At 41.3% G+C, this 19,543-nt stretch overlaps 1 protein-coding gene across 1 annotated transcript in view; it reads left to right on the top strand.

Annotated features, from left to right (window-relative positions):
• Positions 1-7,128: 7,128 nt before the first annotated feature.
• Positions 7,129-19,543, top strand: part of FMO1 (flavin containing dimethylaniline monoxygenase 1) — a gene marked incomplete at its 5' end in the record, with an annotated part of 39,942 nt that continues 27,527 nt past the window's right edge. Inside the window, 2 exon segments of the mRNA NM_001133249.1 lie at positions 7,129-7,235; positions 16,928-17,065. Of these exon segments, the coding sequence (NP_001126721.1) occupies positions 16,934-17,065 (132 nt within the window).

The following is a 19,543-nucleotide window of genomic DNA, read 5'->3' as shown; positions in this document are numbered from 1 at the left end:
AAGAGTGCCCTCTCTCACCACTTCTATTCAACAGAGTATTGGAAGTTCTGGCCAGGGCAATCAGGAAAGAGAAAGAAATAGAGTGTATTCAGATAGGAAGAGAAGAAGTCAAATTGTCTCTGTTTGCAGATGACATCGTTGTACATTTAGAAAACTCATCATCTCAACCCCAAAACTCTTTAAACTGATAAGCAACTTCAGCAATCTCAGGATACAAAATCAATGTGCAAAAATCACAAGCATGCCTTTACACCAACAATCGACAAGCAGGGAGCCAAATCATGAATGAACTCCCATTCACAATTGCTACAAAGAGAATAAAATACCTAGGAATACAGCTAAAAATGGATGTAAAGGACCTCTTCAAGGAGAAATACAAACTACTGCTCAAGGAAATAAGAGAGGACACAAACAAATGGAAAAACGTTCCATCCTTATGGATAGGAGGAATCACTATCGTGAAAATGGCCATACTGCCCAAAATAACTTACAGATTCAATGCTATTCCCATTGATATTCTTCACAGAATTAAAAAAATTATTTTAAATTTTATGTGGAATCAAAGAAGACCCAGTATAGCCAAGACAATCCTAAGCAAAAACAACAAAGCTAGAAGAAACACACTACCTGACTTCAAACTATACTACAAGGCTACAGTAACCGAAATAGCATGGTATTGGTACCAAAACAGGCATATAGACCAATGGAGTAGAACAGAGACCTCAGAAATAACACCACACATCTACAACCATCTAATCTTCGACAAACCTGCCAACAACAAGCAATGGGGAAAGGGTCTCCTATTCAGTAAACGGTGCTGGGAAAACTGGTTAGCCATATGCAGAAGACAGAAAGTGGACACTTCTTAAGCCTTATACAAAAATTAACTCAAGTTGCATTAAATACTTAAATGTAAAACCACAAACCTCAAAAACCCTAGAAGAAAACCTAGGCAATACCATACAGGACATAGGCATGGGCAAAGACTTCATGACTAACACGCTAAAAGCAATTGCAACAAAAGCCAAAATTGATAAATCGGATCTAATTAAACTAAAGAGTTTCTACACAACAAAAGAAACTATTATCAGAGTGAACAGGCAACCTACAGAATGGGAAAAAATTTCTGCAATCTATCCATCTGACAAAGATCTAACATCCAGAATCTACAAGAAACTTAAACAAAATTACAAGAAAAAAAACAACCCCATCAAAAAGTGGGCAAAGGATATGAACAGACACTTCTCAAAAGAAGACATTTATGAAGCCAACAAACATGAAAACAATCTCCACATCACTGATCATTAGAGAAATACAAATCAAAACCACAAAGAGATACCATCTCACACTAGTCAGAATGGCAATTATTAAAAAGTCAAGAAATAGATACTGGTGAGGCTGTGGAGAAATAGGAATGCTTTTACATTGTTGGTGAGAATGTAAATTGTTGGTGAGAATGTAAATTCTTTCATTGTGGAAGACAGTATGGTGATTCCTCAAGGATCTAGGACCAGAAATAACATTTGACCTAGAATTCCAATACTGGATATATACCCAAAGGAATATAAATTATTCTACTGTAAAGACACATGCACACATTTATTGCAGCATTTATTTATGCATGCACATTTATTGCATGCATTTACAATAGCAAAGACATGGAACCAACCCAAATGCCCATCAATGATAGACTGGATAATGAAAATGTGGCATGTATACACCATGGGATACTATAAAGGGAATGAGATCATATCCTTTGCAGGGACATGGATGATGCTGAAAGCCATCATCCTCAGCAAACTAACACAGGAAAAGAAAACCAGATACCATTTGTTTCCTCTCATAAGTGGGAGTTGAACGATAAGAATACATGGACACAGAGAGGGGAACAACAGACACCAGGGTCTGTTGGGGGTGAGGAGTGAGGGAAGGGAACTTAGACGATGAGTCAATCGATGCAGCAAACCACCATGGCACATGTATACCTATGTAACCCACGCGTTCTGCACGTGTACCCATTTTTTTAGAAAAAATTTTAAAAAATGATACCATGTAATACCTTTTGTATTAATTACAAACCCTTTAGGCAGACTCAAGATAGAATTCTAAGTGATATGATAGATATGATAGTTTCTAATGTACAGTTGCAGGCTTTGTTACAAATGTTTATCAAGCCATAAAGATGTTTAAAGAAATTCTAAAAAGGAAAAACATAAAAGTGGCTATTTCCTCCAATTTTCAGATGGTAGATATGTGAGTCACTGAATCACCACTACTGACACTAGTAAACTCATTTCAAGCATAATAATTGGCCTTAAGTAGGCTTGGTTCTCCCTCCAACTCCACTTTCAGTGCTTTCATTCTAAAGGTGGGTTCTCAGAAAAAGAAAAATAATAACCTCGAGGTGTAAGGAACAGAGGGAATTACTTCCTTTAATATGTGGCATTAAAAAACAAACACACTCACATTTTAGAGTGACAGGCATCTGTGGAGAAGATCTGTGTAGGTAGGGGACCTTTGATGCTTTGAGTGTAGCGGGAAGTTGTGAGTTAGGGAATTGTGTTTGTCTTAACTTTGTTTTTTGTAGAGAGAAAAACAATTGCATGGGGTGGGTCTAATTTTCAGACTAAGTAAATTCTATGCTCTCTTTCAGCTCTAAAATTCTATGGCTCTAAATGTGAATCAGAGAAGTGAAATAGAGTAAGGGAAGTGAGACTGAAGAAGATGGTTGACAACTCAAGATGAATGAAAGACAAATCTAACACCTGAAACCATAAAAATACTAGACAATAACATCAGAAAAACTCTTCTAGACATTGACTTAAGCAAAGACTTCATGACCAAGAAGCCAAAAGCAAATGCAACAAAAACAAAGATAAATAGATAGGACTTAATTAAATTAAAAAGCTTCTGCACAATAAATGAAATAATTAGCAGAGTTAACGGACAACCCACAGAGTGGGAGAAAATCTTTGCAATCTATACATACAACAAAAGACTAATTCCAGAATCCACAAGGAACTCAAACAAATCAGCAAGAAAAAAACAAACAATCTCATCAAAACGTGGTCTAAAGACATGAATAGACAATTCTCAAAAGAAGATATACAAATGGCCAACGAGTATATGGAAAAATGTTCAACATCACTAATGATCAGGGAAATGCAAATCAAAACCACAATGCAATACCACCTTACTCCTGCAATAATGTCCATAATTAAAAAAATATAAAATTATAGATGTTGGCATGGATGTGTGAAAAGGGAAAACTTTTACGCTGCTGGTGTGAATTTAAACTAGTACAACTACTATGGAAAACAGTGTGGAGATTCCTTAAAGAATTGAAAGTAGTTCTACCATTTGATTCAGCAATCCCACTACTGGGTATCTAACCAGAGGAAAAGAAGTCATTACACAAGAAAGATACTTGCACAAGCATGTTTACAGCACCACAATTTGCAATTGCAAAAATATAGAACCAGCTCAAATGCCCATCAATCAATGAGTGGATAAATAATTTGTGATATATATATATATATATATATATATACACACACACCATGGAACACTACTCAACCATAAAAAGGAACAAAATAATGGCATTTGCAGCAACCTGGATGGAGTTGGAGACCATTATTCTAAGTAAAGTAACCCAGGAATGGAAAACCAAACATTGTATGTTCTCACTCATAAGTGGGAGCTAAGCTATGAGAATGCAAAGGCATAAGAATGATACAATGGACTTTGGGGACTTAGGGGAAAGGGCAGGAGGGAGGTGAGGCATAAAAGACTACACATTGCATACAGTGTACACTGCTTGGGTGATGAGTGCACCAAAATCTTGCAAATCACCACTAAAGAACTTATTCATGTAACCAAACACCACCTGCTCCCTAAAAACCTGTTGAAATAAAAAATATACTTTTTAAAAAAGAAGATGATTGAGAAATAAAATGAAGAAGCCAAGAAACATCCCTCTAGTGCATTGGTCAATAAAGACTTGGTATGATGCATTAACAACCAATCCCCAAACCTCGATACCTTGAAATAAAACAAAGATTATTTCATGTATGTGTCCATTAGTGTAGGCTCTGCTCATCACATTCACCAGGTATTCAGACTAATAGAAGAGCCATCTTGAAAGTTGCCAATTACCACACTGAAGGAAAAGAAAGTTCTATGGAATCTTACTGGCATTTAAGTGCTCTAGCCCAGAAGGGACACCTTACTCTAGCTCACAGTTCTTTGACCAGAACGAGTCACATTCCTCCCAACCAACCGCTAGAGGGCCAAGAAGAACAATCCTACCATCCATCTTCCCCGAAGGTAGGAGGTCCAGGATATTTCCTAAAGACCATTATTGTCTACCAATTCAGCTTCTTAGGGTCTAGGTCCACTCGAATAAGGGGACTACATATTCTTCCTTATCCCATGGCCTAAAGTACAACTGACTAACAAAAATCCCTAAAAATAGCAGAAACTGAAGTTGCCACCAAAGGCCAGTCTTCTCATTTTTAATTACTACAAGTCTCTTGCTGATTATGGAAAATGAAATGATATAACAAAATCATCATGTTATTCTCAACCAACACTTTAAAGTCCTGTGATTCTCCTTATGTTAGCAGCATGCCTGGTAAGGCCCAAGGACAAGTTAAGTCCCATCATTAGTGTACCAAATCCCAGTACTTACATACTTACCTTGATGTGTATATGCTGCACACCAAGGTAAATTACAAATCAAACATATTCTGATTTTTAAAAAATACTTGAACTAATAGTCATTTTAAAGGCTTACGCTCTGGGTATAATTAAGCTTGAAATCATCCAAATATTATTATTTTCATAGCTGCAGCAAAGCAGCTGAATTTCACAGAGCTAACAATGCTGTCTCTGTGCCGAATACTTAATAGGCCAGAAATGAGGCAAAAGGTGAGCCCAATGAGCAAGCAGTGTACTCAGTGATACACAGGACCTCCAGGTCAAAGGGTTATACCATGTTGAAAATCAAGGAAAAAGACATATTCTTTCAGAAATTTCTCTCTGCTTCGGTCCACCAACCTCTCATGGCATTTATTCTCTGTACCTGTGGGAGTCATTTCAGTGTTATGAACCAGCAATCAAGACACCTTATCTGGTCCAGCAGTGACAGCATCATCATCATCATCATTATCATCATTACAATCATACACAGTATTTACTATGTATACACAAATCTCTTGACATAGATTATCTCGTCTAATCCCCACCACAACTATCTGATGCAGATGTTATTATGCCTGTTTTATTTATTTTTTAGAATTTTTTATTTTATTTATTTCAATAGCTTTTGGGGGAGCAGGTGGTGTTTTGTTACATGGATAAGTTCTTTAATGGTGATTTGTGAGGTTTTGGTGCACCCATCATCTGAGCAGTGTACACTATACCCAATGTGTAGTCTTTTATGCATCACCCCCTACTCCAACCCTTCCCCCCAAGTCCCCGAAGTCCATTGTATCATTTTTATGCCTTTGTATTCTCATAGCCTAGCTCCAACTTATGAGTGAGAACATAGAATGTTCAGTTTTCCACTCCCAAGTTACTTCATTTAGGATAATGGTCTGTAACTCCATCCAGGTTGCTGGGAATGCCATTATTTCATCCCTTTTTATGGCTGAGTAGTATTCCATGGTATATATATACCACAAATTATTTATCCACTCATTGATTGATGAGCATTTTGGCTTTTTGCAATTGCAAATTGTGCTGCTATAAACAAGTATGTTCAAGTATCTTTTTTGTATAATGACTCCTATTCCTCATTTTCAAGAGAGCATCAGCTGCGGTAGTATAGGGAGAATGCAAGATTGCCCTAAGGTCTCCAGGGTAAGTACTGCTGTTTCTCAGGCTAATAGTCAAAACTATTACAAAGTTCAGCTGGAAGTTTCCTTCTCCCTGTGGTCCTTCCCCAATTTCACTGGCAGCCCTCCCCAAGGACCCCTGTGAGATAAAGTCAGAAATGACTTCTCTGGGCACCAAGAGTACCTACAGGGCTCTTCCCACTGCTTCTACTTTTATATTTCGTTTTGCTCTCTAAATTCATCTCAGCTCTAGGTAAGGTTAAATCCTTCTCCTGTGATCTGGATTTTTAGGTTCACTAGTGGGTTTGTGTGTTTGGAGGTAGATTTTTCCCCCTCTCACACTTTGGGCACTCACAGTTTTTCAGCTGTCTCATGGAGTTTGCAGCGGCAAGCCACTTCTTTCAAAGGTTCTGTGAATTCTTTTGGTTTTCCTGGTATGTTCACGCAGTACTTCTTGGAGGAAAATTTCACTATGTGAGTCTCCACATGCTGTTCTGTCTGTCTGTGTGGAAACTGCAAGTTAGTCCTGCCTCCTATCCACCATTTTCCAACAATCTGTCATTAACCATTTCAAAGTATAGAATTCAGTGGCATTTAGTACATTCATAATGCTGTGTAACCACCACCTCTATCCTGTTTCAAAACACTTTCATCACACCCAAAAGAAAACTCCATACTCATTAGCAATCCTTCTCCATTCCCTTCTTTCCCCAGCCCCTGGCAGCCACTCGATTATGCCTATTTTAAATTGAGGAAACTAAAGCTGAGAAAAGTTATACAATTTTTCCAATATGACTCTGATAATAGCTGGTGAACACAATACTTGAACCCAGGACTTGTGATTCCCAAGGTCAGACTCCTCCCATATACCTGTCTTTTATTTCCCAAGTGCTTGGGCAATCAGCTGCACTTAAAAAGCCTTTACAAATTGAGTTTACTAATGTGAGTAATATATGATTTTTTAAAAATAATAATTGTCTCTAAAGGTGAAATGAATCAAAGCCCTTAAAAGTGAATCTGTGGTGTAGTAACTGTTAACATAATTGTCTTATTTTATTCTCATCCCCTTAAAGAATAAAATTGATGAACAAGTGAGGATGCTGGTGTAACTCCCTAACTTAGTTTATAGTCTGTAAGCAGAAGAATGAGTCTAAAGTGCATATCACCAGACAGTGTTTCTCCTAGCATTTCACTGTTGCATTAATCAGCAAGTTAAAATATAAACAACGGCTAACCTTGGGTTTCAAATTTAACATTCCTTATCTCTTAGACCAGGTTTATCCACTGTGCTGGGGACTCCCAAGCCAGCACTGGCTCATACTGATTCATTTTGATTTCTGCTAATACCAGAGTCCTCTGTGGCAGAGCCATTGGCACCAAAAATTACAAGTACGTAAAGTAAGTAACCAGATATAATCTCTGATTTCTTTGGATGAGGAAAGTGGGGTCTGGACTTTTCCTCTTTTGTTATTGTGATCCAGGGAAGAACCACTTTATTAGAAAGCAGCTTTCTCTGTCCAACCCTGGAGGAGCTATAAAGCCACTCCTTGGCCCAAAGTGTAGGAGTAGTAAATGTTTGGATACTTATAATGGGACAATACCATTGATTCAACCACTTAATAATCTACCCAGCAGTATACTTACTTGTCTTCCATGTACACAGGTAAGTATACTGTTGGGTAGATTATTAAGTGGTTGAATCAAATGGGAAAAACTTGGATTTCTAATGCAAGAGGAAAAGTTGTTTTTTTTTTTAGTGCTTCCATCAGCAGCTTCTAACATTGTCTGAAATCACAGTTTTTGAAGGGTGACTACCAAATGTTGGCATTTGGCACAAGTGGGAAGCAAAAGGCAAGCCCCTTTAGAATTTGACTAATCTGTTCTGTCATGTCATCTTTTTTTCTGTTGTTAAAAGTGTTTCATGCTTCATTCTATGCACTATGTCAAAATTTATTGATTTCCATGTGATTGGCACATCTTTTTCACTAATCCCACTCCAGCTAAATTCACAAGATTATAAACATCAAGGGTTTGAAAATCGTTTTTAGATATTCAGGTCTGTGCCATCTGTTCTGCAGATGGAGAAACTGAGTCCTTGGTTATTTCTTAGAGTTTCCCCTGCATCCTAGGGAACCTGCTATGGCCTTGTAACTGGCACAGAGGACCTAAAGCCTGGCAGAATTTTTATTTGCTTGTTGTGGTTAGGAACATTTGAGTAAATGAGGAGCTGCTGCTAGAGGGCAGAAATCCCAGAGTGTGGCCTTCCTTGGACCCAAGTTTCTTACCAGCTGTGCTCCTTTGTTCCCAGGGGCTAAGTAGGCACCTTCACCCACCCCAACTGCCATCCAGCTGAATCTCTCTCTGATTACTCCTGAAATGTCACAACCCACTTGAGGATAGGGTATCATTGTGCAGTCTGTGCCAACCAGTATTCTGAAGTATTTTCATGCACTAAGGTGTAGGGGTGTGTGTGTGTGTGTGTGTGTGAGAGAGAGAGAGAGAGAGAGAGAGAGAGAGAGAGACAGAGGGAGTAGGGAAGGAGGAGAAGATGGGGAATGCATAAATAGAGGGCTGGATACAAATCTGACAGTGCCAATGGCTTCCTAGTAAATGCATAGGTGAGTCACACTGGAAACAGTTAAACATTGGCTAATTGATACAATGCTAGCCTCAAATATAGTATAATATGCATTTTCTTGACACCAACAAATAAAATCTCCGGGTCAATAAAATAAACTCAGAAAATAAGACTCTTGCCCAGAAGTTTTCAACTTTCTAGGTTCAAGGAGCCCTTGGTGTGCAATTTCTTCAAGGTGCCCCCAGACCATAGTTTCTCCTATTAAGTAGACAAAAACTTAATAACTATTTATGTTCTAACAACTTTGTAGTTGTTTGAACAAGTAACATACAAACTAAAAGAAAAATAATATTTTTATTTCATTCTTAATCCCAATTACTTAATAATTAGGTTTATGTCCCTGCTGAGCACTGCACAACTTCTCAAACCTTGGAATCAGATCAGACATGAACCCTTCATTTCTGTTCCACCTCAGTTTTCATGCAATACTTACTTCTTGTCATAGCAATTGTCAAACACCCAGCTTTGCAAAGATATGATGTCAGCAAATGGAACACAGTCTTATATAATATTAAAACTGTTAAATACTTTCAGCTAATACTTAGCATAGTGTTCAACTGACATCAAGAATCACTGTGCTTCTTCAAAATTTTAAAATAACTCAGAGTGCCGCTGCAGTTTGGGAATGACAGGCCTCACCTCATGTTTTGACCTCTCATGATCTATTGTCCTACTAACCAAAGCGGACACTCAATCTGACTTCAGTAAATTATATATTTGCATTTTACAACTTTAAAGAAGAGGAAGCAGTATAAAATTCACAAAAAAGCATAGTAGTTTCTAACCCTGTAGTTAAAAATCAGTCACTTTTATACAACCAATAGTGATTTCCCAACTCATTTAGTAATTTTATGTTGCTTAAGTTATTTTACTTGTTTTTTTCACTCAATTTTCACCCATTGACATCTACCTTCCTAATTTAGTCCTATTTTCTCATTTTTATCACATACTTCTTTTATATTTAGTCAGCTTTACTGAGGCTTTTCTCATTAAAATAATAATAAATTTATTTTAAAACTTCCAACAAAGAATGGCCAAATTTTTATTAAATATCTATGTTGGGGTTCAATCAGGCTGGTGGGAAAAATATTAAAGATAGTTATGGAGATAGACACAAATCTTCTTGGAAGGCCGAGAAGTTTGCATAACTTCAGTAATAGATATGGTTGAAGGCAACTTGATCTTTACCTTTAGTTAAACAAATTAAAGTAGTAACAAAGGAAGGCAGAGTAGTTTACCTAGCTAGCTTGTTTACTCATATGATCTTAAAATTAACTTTGATGTACAGCAGGTGCTTAAGTGCTTTTTACTCAGGAAGTCCGTAATATCAATTACCCTCTAATGGTGTTGACCCAAGCTTCTGTTAATTTTCTTACTGAATACATGTGAGTCTGACTAGCTGATCAGGGCCAAGTCGCAACTGTTTACAGGACTCAGCAGGGAGCCTGTTAAGTGGCTCGGACCCTCAGCTGGATTGGCAGAGCAGAATATCTGTGTGTCAATGTACGTTTATTCATCCATTGCTGGGTCAGGGGTCTGCAAGGGACAGACTCCCCGCAGCTGGTGCTCCCTCAAGAGCAGCCCTGCCGCAGTTGGTACCCCGTGTGAGGGGCGCTGCCGCAGTAATGACTTACTGATTACTCACTGACTTGACCGCGCGGGTCCTTTTTTCACCTTCTTTTTCGGGCGGTTCGTCGCGTTTCCTTCACAGCATTCCTCGCACAGTTCCTCACACAGCGCCTCACATGGGGCACCAGCTGGGGGCAGAGCTCCTCTTGAGGGGTCACCAGCTGTGGGTAGTCTGTCCCTTGCAGACCCCTGACCCAATGACCGATGAATAAAGTACGCTGACACACAGATATTCTGAGGGTCCCAGCTGCTTACAGGCTCCCTGCCGAGTCGCAACTGTTTACAGAGCAGCAGCGAGCCTGTAAGTGGCTCGGACCCTCAGCTGGACTGGCAGAGCAGAATATCTGTGTGTCAATGTACTTTATTCATTCATCGCGTGGTCAGGGGTCTGCAAGGAACAGACTTCCCGCAGCTGGTGCCCCCTCGAGGAGCGCTGCCGCATATGCACATGAGGAGCAATAACATTTTTAATGTTTTTGCATTCGCACGTGAAATCGCACTCCAATAAACAGCGGTGGCATGTCAGTGTGCTTTTCACCCCAACAAAATCCCCTATAAAGTGTTATCAATCACTCTGTCTAAATGCAAAGCAGTCACTAACAAGAAATTATTTTTAGTTTAAATAAAAAGTGGCCTGGGGAGACAAAACTTTTTCTGAAGAAGCACACTTAAATGTTTTAAACCACTTTGGTTTCCTCCAGGCCTATCAGGTAGGCCTGACCAGCTACAGGATGCGATGCCAGATCCTCTGATCCCACCCCAGGCCCTGCCCCTGCCCTCCCATGAATGGTTAATATATATATAAATATCCATTTTAGCAGTGACATTCCCAGAGAGCCCCAGAGCTGTCAAGCTCCCTTCTGCCAGGGTGGGGGTTCAGACTGTCCTGTTACCTCTGGGGTGCCTATTGGCATCCTCTCCCCCTGTGCTTACTAATACAGTCTCTTCTGCATACCCATCAAAACTGGACCAACTGCCCTCATCTCTTTCCCTGGGGCCAAAATTTAGGGGTCTCAGCCCCCCGCCATGCCTCTCCTCTTTCCAACGGGCCTGTTCTGTCCCTGAGCCCTGTGCCCTCCATCCATTCCATGGCTGAGAGTCGGTGATGCTGCCTCTGCCTTCTGATGCTGAACTGGCCTTGCTTCTACAAGTACGCTTCTCCCACAGCTGTGGCTGCAGGGACTTAACTTACAGGGAGGGGCCTGTGGCAGCTGCCACCACAGCCACAGCTGCACTGTGCTCACCACACATCTGGTGCAGACTTTTCTGGCAGAGGCCCTCGTGTTTTCTCATTTTCCATTCCTCTCACTGTGGCTAAGGGGTGGGGGTGAGGGGACAGAAGAGGGAGGGCTGCCTACCACGGTCTGGGGCTTCAGGGATATGAGTTTGTTGATTTAAATAAATCTCAGCCTTTCAAATAAAAAATAAAAAATCAGTTTGATTTCATATAATTGTCAATACTTGAAGGAGTGGTTGGAAGCATGAATTTTGATCTGAGAGTGAAGCTGATACTGATATTGTGCGCCTCCACATTCATGTGCTCTCGTGTTGGCTTTTCTCATGTTTGACAACAACTCAAATGGGAACATGGTGATACACCAAGCAGATCTGAACTGAAAACTTAAAGAAAAAAACCAAAAACCTTTCAGGGTGACTTTGAAACCGACTTTGTGTCCTTTTTTCTTTCCCTCTCTTTCTCTTATCATCATTCTTATATTTCCCTACTCATTTCCTTCACTTTCTAAAACACAATCATTAAATACACATTTCTAATTTACCCCATGGCTCTGATTCCAGATATACTGTGACTTTGTCTTCATAAATAAACCCGAAGTTTTCAAGGCAGATATCCACAAAAATATCAAAATAAACCCTCCACCTGTCCCATGAAAAGCTCAAAAGACTGCCGGGCATGGTGGCTCATGGCTATGGTCCCAGCTACTTTGGGATGCGGAGGCAGGAGGATCACTTGAGCCCAGACATTCAAAACTAGCCTGGGCAACATAGTGAGACCTCATCTCCTTAAAAAATAATAATAAGGGAGGCCGAGGCAGGTGGATCACCTGAGGTCGGGAGTTCGAGACCAGCCTAACTGACATAGAGAAACCCTATCTCTACTAAAAATACAAAAGTAGCCAGGCGTGGTGGTGCACACTTGTAATCCCAGCTACTTGGGAGGCTGAGGCAGAAGAATTGCTCGAACCCGGGAGGCGGAGGTTGCAGTGAGCCAAGATCGTGAAATTGCACTCCAGCCTGGGCAACAAGAGCGAAACTCCAGCTCAAAAATAATAATAATAATAAGGAAAAGCCCCACGGAGATTTACTGCTCAAAGAAGTCTTACTACATTGGTCCAGCTGAGGTATGGTGGTGGCCCAGGGAGAAGGCTTCTGTTTATTGGATATTTAACAAAAAGTTGTGTATTTTTTAAGACTAGTCAAGTACAGTAGTGAGAAGGGGGGAGAAAGTAGAACAAGGAGTTCAATCTGTAACTCTGTAACTGTGAACAATCAATTGAGTTAGTGCACTACCTTTGGACTAGCCAATAAAAAGTAATTTTGAGGAAGGAATCTTTGACCGAGGATATTAGCTTACAGCAAATTTTTACTGAGTTAACTTTTTTTTAAAATGGAGTCTTGCTCTGTCACCCAGGCTGGAGTGCAGTGGCACAATCTCGGCTTACTGCAACCTCCACTTCCCAGGTTCAAGCAATTCCCCTGCCTCAGCCTCCCAAGTAGCTGGGGTTACAGATGCACACCACCATGCCCAGCTAATTTTTTTGTATTTTTGGTAGAGACAGGGTTTCACCATGTTGGCCAGCAGGTTTCAAACTTCTGACCTCAAGTGATCTGCCCATCTCGGCCTCCCAAAGTGCTAGGATTATAGGCATGAGCCACCACCCCTGGCCTGAGTTAATTTTTAAATTAAAATGGATATAAGATGATAAATGGATTCATTTTACCCATCACAAAATCAACCCATTGCCAAATAGTTACACAGCAGCTATTATAGACCAAGTGTGTTGTTAGGAGCTACATGATGAGCCAAAGAAAATGGAGATGAGCCAAAGAAAATGCCTACTTTGGGGAAACATATACCTTATATATAGAAACATATATATATACACATAAAAATATGCATATACATATACATATATACATATATACATATACATATAGATATACACATATACATATACATATACATATACGTATAGAAACATATATATAGAAACATATATACATACTTTGGGGAAACATATACCTTATATATATACCTATATATAAGGTATAGGAAACATATACCTTATATATAGAGAAGACTAATAGACACGATCAGTTCATCAACAATGTCTTATGGATGATACACTGTGGTTGGTCTAGTAGTCAAGAGTAAGGCAAGCTTACTGTGGGGTCAAGCAGCTTCACACACCTCTGTGACCACCTCCAGTCCCTACTCTCAGTGCTCCCTAACTCTAGAGCCCACTTTCTTCCCTTCTCTGCCCACTGAAGTCTATTCATCCTTCAAAATCTGGAGCAAATAGTAATCCTCTGTGTTGTTTTCCTACCAACCCATTGTCAGAATTGGCACTTCTTTCTTTGTGCTCTTATTGCAATTTGTACATAAGACATACTTCTGTCTTTGCATCTTACACAGAATCTTGTAATTATATATTTTCATGTCTGACTTCCCTACCAGACTGATTGCTGCTCTAGAGAAAGCGTCATGCCTTATTCTTCCTTTGCAATCCCAATACACAACCTTGGGCTTAGCAATATAGAAGCCACTGAGTGTTTGATGCCTGAACTCATCAGAGAATGAATCACAGATCTGAGTTGATAGAATCTTATAGGGCATTTCGTTTCACCCTTTATATGATCTGTTAATCTGCTTATAATACCTCCAAATATTTGTCATCTAGATGCCGCTTGAATAAAGCCTATTTTAGAGCTTGAAATGCTGGAAGGTGTTATAAGCAAAAATGTGCCTTTTCAGTTCCACCGCTGGCCATAATTCTAATCTTTCTTTCCATGTTGATCCTTCAAATGTTTAAAGGCAAATGTTTACATTACTGAGTCAGGTGCTTAGAATAAGAGACTACTTAGATCCTCTTTTGCAAAGTGAGCCCAGGGCAGTTCAGTCCCCTGCTCAAGGTCTCTACAGCTAGCTCACAGCAGATCCAGGTCTCCAGCTGTACTTCCCTCTGCTCCAGGCACTTGGAGTAGATAGTTCCTTCTTACTAAACCAGCTAGGTGCTTTCAGTCAGCAGTGGGTACCTGAAACTACATTCTAGTCAAGGAAATATATAACACTGGTCCTTTCTACACTAGGAGCCCATTCCTTCTGTCTGGGACACCCTTCTGGACATCCTGGCAGGATAAACACTACTAGCCTTTCTCCAGGGAAATAACACCCCTCTCTACTGGCCTCCTCTCTAGATTCAGGGGAGATAGGAAAATTGCCTCACCCTCTTTCTCAACCCAGCTCATGGAAATGGCTCCTCACCCTCCCCTAACACAAAGAACCTGCTTTCTTTCCTGCTGTCCTGCTGTGGGCACTAATGTCATGCTATGGTCAGACCTGCTGTCTTTATAGAGCCAGCATGCTTCTGTGCACAACTGCCAATATCATATGTATATATGCAATACTCTTTCCTTTTTCCTGGAATTGTTTTTCTCATAAAAGTGGATATTCTTTATCGAATGGCTACTATGTCCTACAAAAATGAGTAGCATTCGGCCGGGCACAGTGGCTCACGCCTGTAATCCCAGCACTTTGGGAGGCCGAGGCAGGCGGATCACGAGGTCAGGAGATCGAGACCATCCTGGCTAACACGGTGAAACCCCGTCTCTACTAAAAATACAAAAAATTAGCCGGGCATGGTGGCAGGCACCTGTAGTCCCAGCTATTCAGGAGACTGAGGCAGGAGAATGACGTGAACCTAGGAGGCGGAGCTTGCAGTGAGCCGAGATCTCACCACTGCACTCCAGCCTGGGCGACAGTGCAAGACTCCATCTCAAAAAAAAAAAAAAAAAAAGAGTAGCATTCTATCCCATCTTGAGAGTGAGTAAACTGAGGCTCAAAAGGGGTAAGTCATCTTCCTATATCACCAAGTTGACTCATGATAGAACAGGATTCTGAAACACAGGTGTCTACCCCCAATACCCATACTTCAACTGCCTCTCTAAACGTGGGGTCACCTTACTCCTGTTGGGCCCAGAAAGGGGGAAATTATACAAAGTTTTTGATTTTATAGTGTCTTTCAGGGCCTAAAACATGACTTCCCCTAGAAAGAATCTACTAGTTCTTCCCCAGTAAATTATATCCAGTTGCTAAGGGAAGCAACCAGCCCTGCAACACTTTTACATGTTGCTTGAAAAAAGAGGATCTTTTTATTTCATTAAAAAAAAATTGAGCATTTTAGTCTTTACACTTCAGACTAAAATATTGAATATTTTAGTCTCTATAGTTGAGCTGCTTCTCTCAGGTTCCTAATCCAAAAAAAAACAAAAGATGCATATCCAGCTTTGAGAAGAGAGTTCACCTGTGAAATAAAAAATAGCAAATTTTTAGAAAAACTATGTCTTTGGGGGCACTGCACTTAAGAAACTTAGGGAGATAAAACTGTCACAAAAATATATTGGGGGAAAAGCTAACATCACATAATTTAGTGATAAATGTGTATGCTACTGACCAGAAATGCTATAGGAATTAAAAGAACAGAGGCTCATTGATGTGAAAGGCAGATACCAATTCTTGGAAATGCTTTTAAAGTTTCAATAACTTACAGCTATTGAGCACTTACTATGTGCCAGGAGCTATTCTGAGACACCTTACATTATTAACTCACTTGATTCTCACAAAATACTTCAAGGAAGCTACTATTGTTTTCTTTATATTTGTGGTGCACAGAAGGGTTAATCTGTCTGAGATTGCACCGTCGTAACTGATAGAGCCGGGCTTTATCTCAGGCAGGCTGGATCCAGAGCCTGGTGCTTAATCAATGCACTCTATTGCCTCTCGGTGTTCTTACACATGTGTGTTATTAACACATGGCCTGGTGCCAGAAGATTTTCTGGCCCATCCCAGTGGTGACTGTGCCGTGTGTCCTGGAGGTGAATCAGTATCCAATTGAGAGGGGAGGGATGGCTTTGCATGCCTACCTTTCTACCACAAACCCTCCCTGGCAGCCACCCTCTCTCTCTCCCACTGGTGACCATCACTGGTGACCTGTGAAAGGGACACACCAACAGCACAGCTGGGGCCCTGGCATTGTGCCAGGGGCAGGATCACACAGGGCAGTGCCGCAGTAGCACCTGTGGTGCCACAGTTGTGGTGGCTCCTGGTCCCAACTCCACCCCACCAGCTGCTGTGTGGGGTTGTGTCAGGTCACCACACCAATCAGAGCTTCAGTTTTGTATGTGATAAAGAGATTGTGTCCGACAAGGTGACCTTTTCCTAGTCTGCTTATCTGTGCAGTTCTAGGACTGCAGAATGGAGACTAGAGGCAGCAGCACAGTCTGAAGTGCAAGACTTTATCCAGTAAAACGTCCAATTCCAGCAGCTCTGCCAGAAGCTACAGCCTTGACAACTGTACTAACATTTGGCACCGGTGCTGCATGAGGGGCGGGAACATACCAAGCACAGGGTTAAACAGTGACCTGAACATTTTCCTTCTCACATTCACACACCAGAGACCCGCTACAGAAGATTCAAAGTGAGCAAATCGCCTAATCTTCCAAATTCTTTTTCCTGGCTTGTTAGAGCAGCCAAGGATGGGGTGGAGCTTGTGAATAAAAAGCCTGCTTCATTTTCCCCACGCAGGAGAACATGGCCAAGCGAGTTGCCATTGTGGGAGCTGGGGTCAGCGGCCTGGCCTCCATCAAGTGCTGTCTGGAAGAAGGATTGGAGCCCACCTGCTTTGAGAGGAGCGACGACCTTGGGGGGCTGTGGAGATTCACCGTAAGTGGGGTTTCAACAACTTTATCTGTCTATTGGAGAATGGCTTGGCAGCTGGGAAATCATATCTGTGCTTCTTTCACAAGGGTTGGTGGCCTTGAGGAAGGTTAGAAATGTCTGCTGAACAGGGGGCTGTGAGGAGCCATTGAAATTGTAAAAGAAACAGGACACAGGTGAGCTTGGGTGGAAGTCAGAACAGACTTGTACACTTTATCTAGAGCCAAGGGGAAGAAGTGTTTCCAAAGATGCCCACGAAGTATGGAAGAGAATGGAGTAACTGGGCCAGGCCAGGAAAGCCCAGGAGCAGAGGAGCAGGACCAGGGCGTCTGAAGCAGGGCCAGAGACAGCAGTGTTAGGAGCAAGAGCAAGAATTTCAGCCTCTGCCTGCAAGACTGAGCTGCTTTTACCTGCTTCTTTTCCCAGCCTGGCTCCATCTGCATTACAGGCTCAGGGATCTGTGTAGGATGAGCTCCATAATCAAGGTCCTGCTTACCTGGCAATCCCAGTGCAGGCCAAAAACAAACAGAAGTAAAGAATGTGAGTTTTGAGTCTTTTTTTCATTCCCTGAGCAGAAGAAAAGTAATATACTCAAGTCTCAGCAGGGTTACTGCCGGATCGGAGAAGGGAATGAAGTGGTGAGGACCGAGGAAAGGGGACTATCAAGCCCACCCTTCCCTGGCCTGGGGCCCCACGAGATCACAAGGGCCCTTCTTAAAGCCATTGAAACCCTGAAGCCAGGCAGGGAAAATGTTCCCTGAACTCCATGGCTCAGTCAGGGAAACATTTGCATCAAATCTTTCCAGAGTTTCTATTTTCCCTCCTTTTGAGCAAAAACATTTCCCATGAGCTTTAAATTTGCTGAGGAGAAAGCTGTCAGAAAGAGTGAAAAGAAGCAAGGTATCAGATAGCCCTGCCTCAGATCCCCTGAGGGGCTGAGAGAAAGACACAGCATTTCTCTATTACAGAAGAGTAGAATTTGGAACTGAAATAAAGTAATTATTTTCTAGCTCAGTGAGTAAAACTCCAGAGAGGCCAAGGTTACTAGTTTAGTCACAGTCCTCCAGCATAGGCGGCTTGGCTCACATAAAGAACTGCATATCTTAAAGTGTACCCACCAAATGTGATCATCAATGCATGGAGACTGCCAAAGAGGACGAGGTAAAAGAGCATGCCTCTTCTCAGTAATCAAACCACATATGTTCCAACAGGACGGCAGAAACCTGACACCTAGGCCAAAAATTTCCCCACTCCCATGTCCATCGAAGACATTACTAATCAAACATGAGGGCTTTCCCCTAGGGAGCCTCAGAATCCTTCTTAACATTATTCCAAACAAGCATACCTAATCAGTCAGGGTCAGGAGTTAGCTTGAAAGATGAAACTGCCTAACTAAATTAGCAGAGTTATTTGACTAAAGTAATTTCAGTCAAAACAAAAACTAAACCTAAAGATCAAAAGCAGTACTTAGCCTCTTGCAACACCAGACATAAATGCTCCTTGTATAGGTCACAGGCACCTAATCATTAACACTAAAAATCATTAATCTAAGAATCAAGAGAAATGGGTCTGGATCTAGCTGGGCCCATTTCCAGCTGTGTGATGCAGGTAGGTCAAACACCAGTGCACAAAGCACAAAACACTGTGGGGGACACAAAAATAAGAAGGATTCACCCTGCCCTCAGGAGCTGTCAGGTAGATGGAAGAAGGCTAGGATTCTGCAAGTCAGAAACAGTGCTGTGAGCGTTTCATTGAGAGCAGGATGATAGCCACATTTAGGAAGCCAGAAAAGGCTTCATTGAAGAGGTAGTGTGTGATGGACTTTGAAAAATTTCAATAGGTACACAAGATTGAGCAGAAGACACCAGGGAGGGTAGGGACAGTAAAGAAACAGTACTGGGCATATTCAGAAAATAAAAACAGCTTTTTGGTGCATAAGGTACAGGTAAGAGGAAGAATGGGAGGGAAAAGGGTGGCTGCATGTTTGGGCAAGGGGTTTATACTCAGTTTTAAAAGCAATACGTAATGAGGAACAAAATTAAGGAGATTTCCTGGTTGTTGTGTTTGTTTTGTTTGCATAATGGGAAGACCCAGAGATTTTTGTAGGCAAATAGAAACTATCTGGATGACCGGAAATAACTGAGCACATAAATCCAAATTGAGACACGATCCTGGCAGGAAAAGGGAGGAGTGGAATTGTAGGCACAAGTGGAAGGGTTAGCCCTGGCAAGGTGAGGTGGGGAGACAAGAGATACACCCTCCCCAGAGATTGGAAGGGAAGGGAAGGTGAGCATGGAAGAGAAATTTTGAGGTAGAGAAAGAAGATATAAGAGCACGCACACCAGAGGCCTCAATTCTATCGAGAAAATATGGCACCTGCAGTGGGTGAAGAGGGTGTGGGGGTGGCAAATGGGGAATTAGAAAAATAGAGAAGGTCAGTCAGGCACGGTGGCCCACGCCTGTAATCCTAGCACTTTGGAAGGC

This window comes from Pongo abelii, chromosome 1, assembly GCF_028885655.2.
Source record: "Pongo abelii isolate AG06213 chromosome 1, NHGRI_mPonAbe1-v2.0_pri, whole genome shotgun sequence".
Lineage (NCBI taxonomy): Eukaryota > Metazoa > Chordata > Mammalia > Primates > Hominidae > Pongo > Pongo abelii.
The sequence above is the reverse complement of the archived record's forward strand: the minus strand, read 5'-3'. Positions and strand labels throughout refer to the sequence as shown.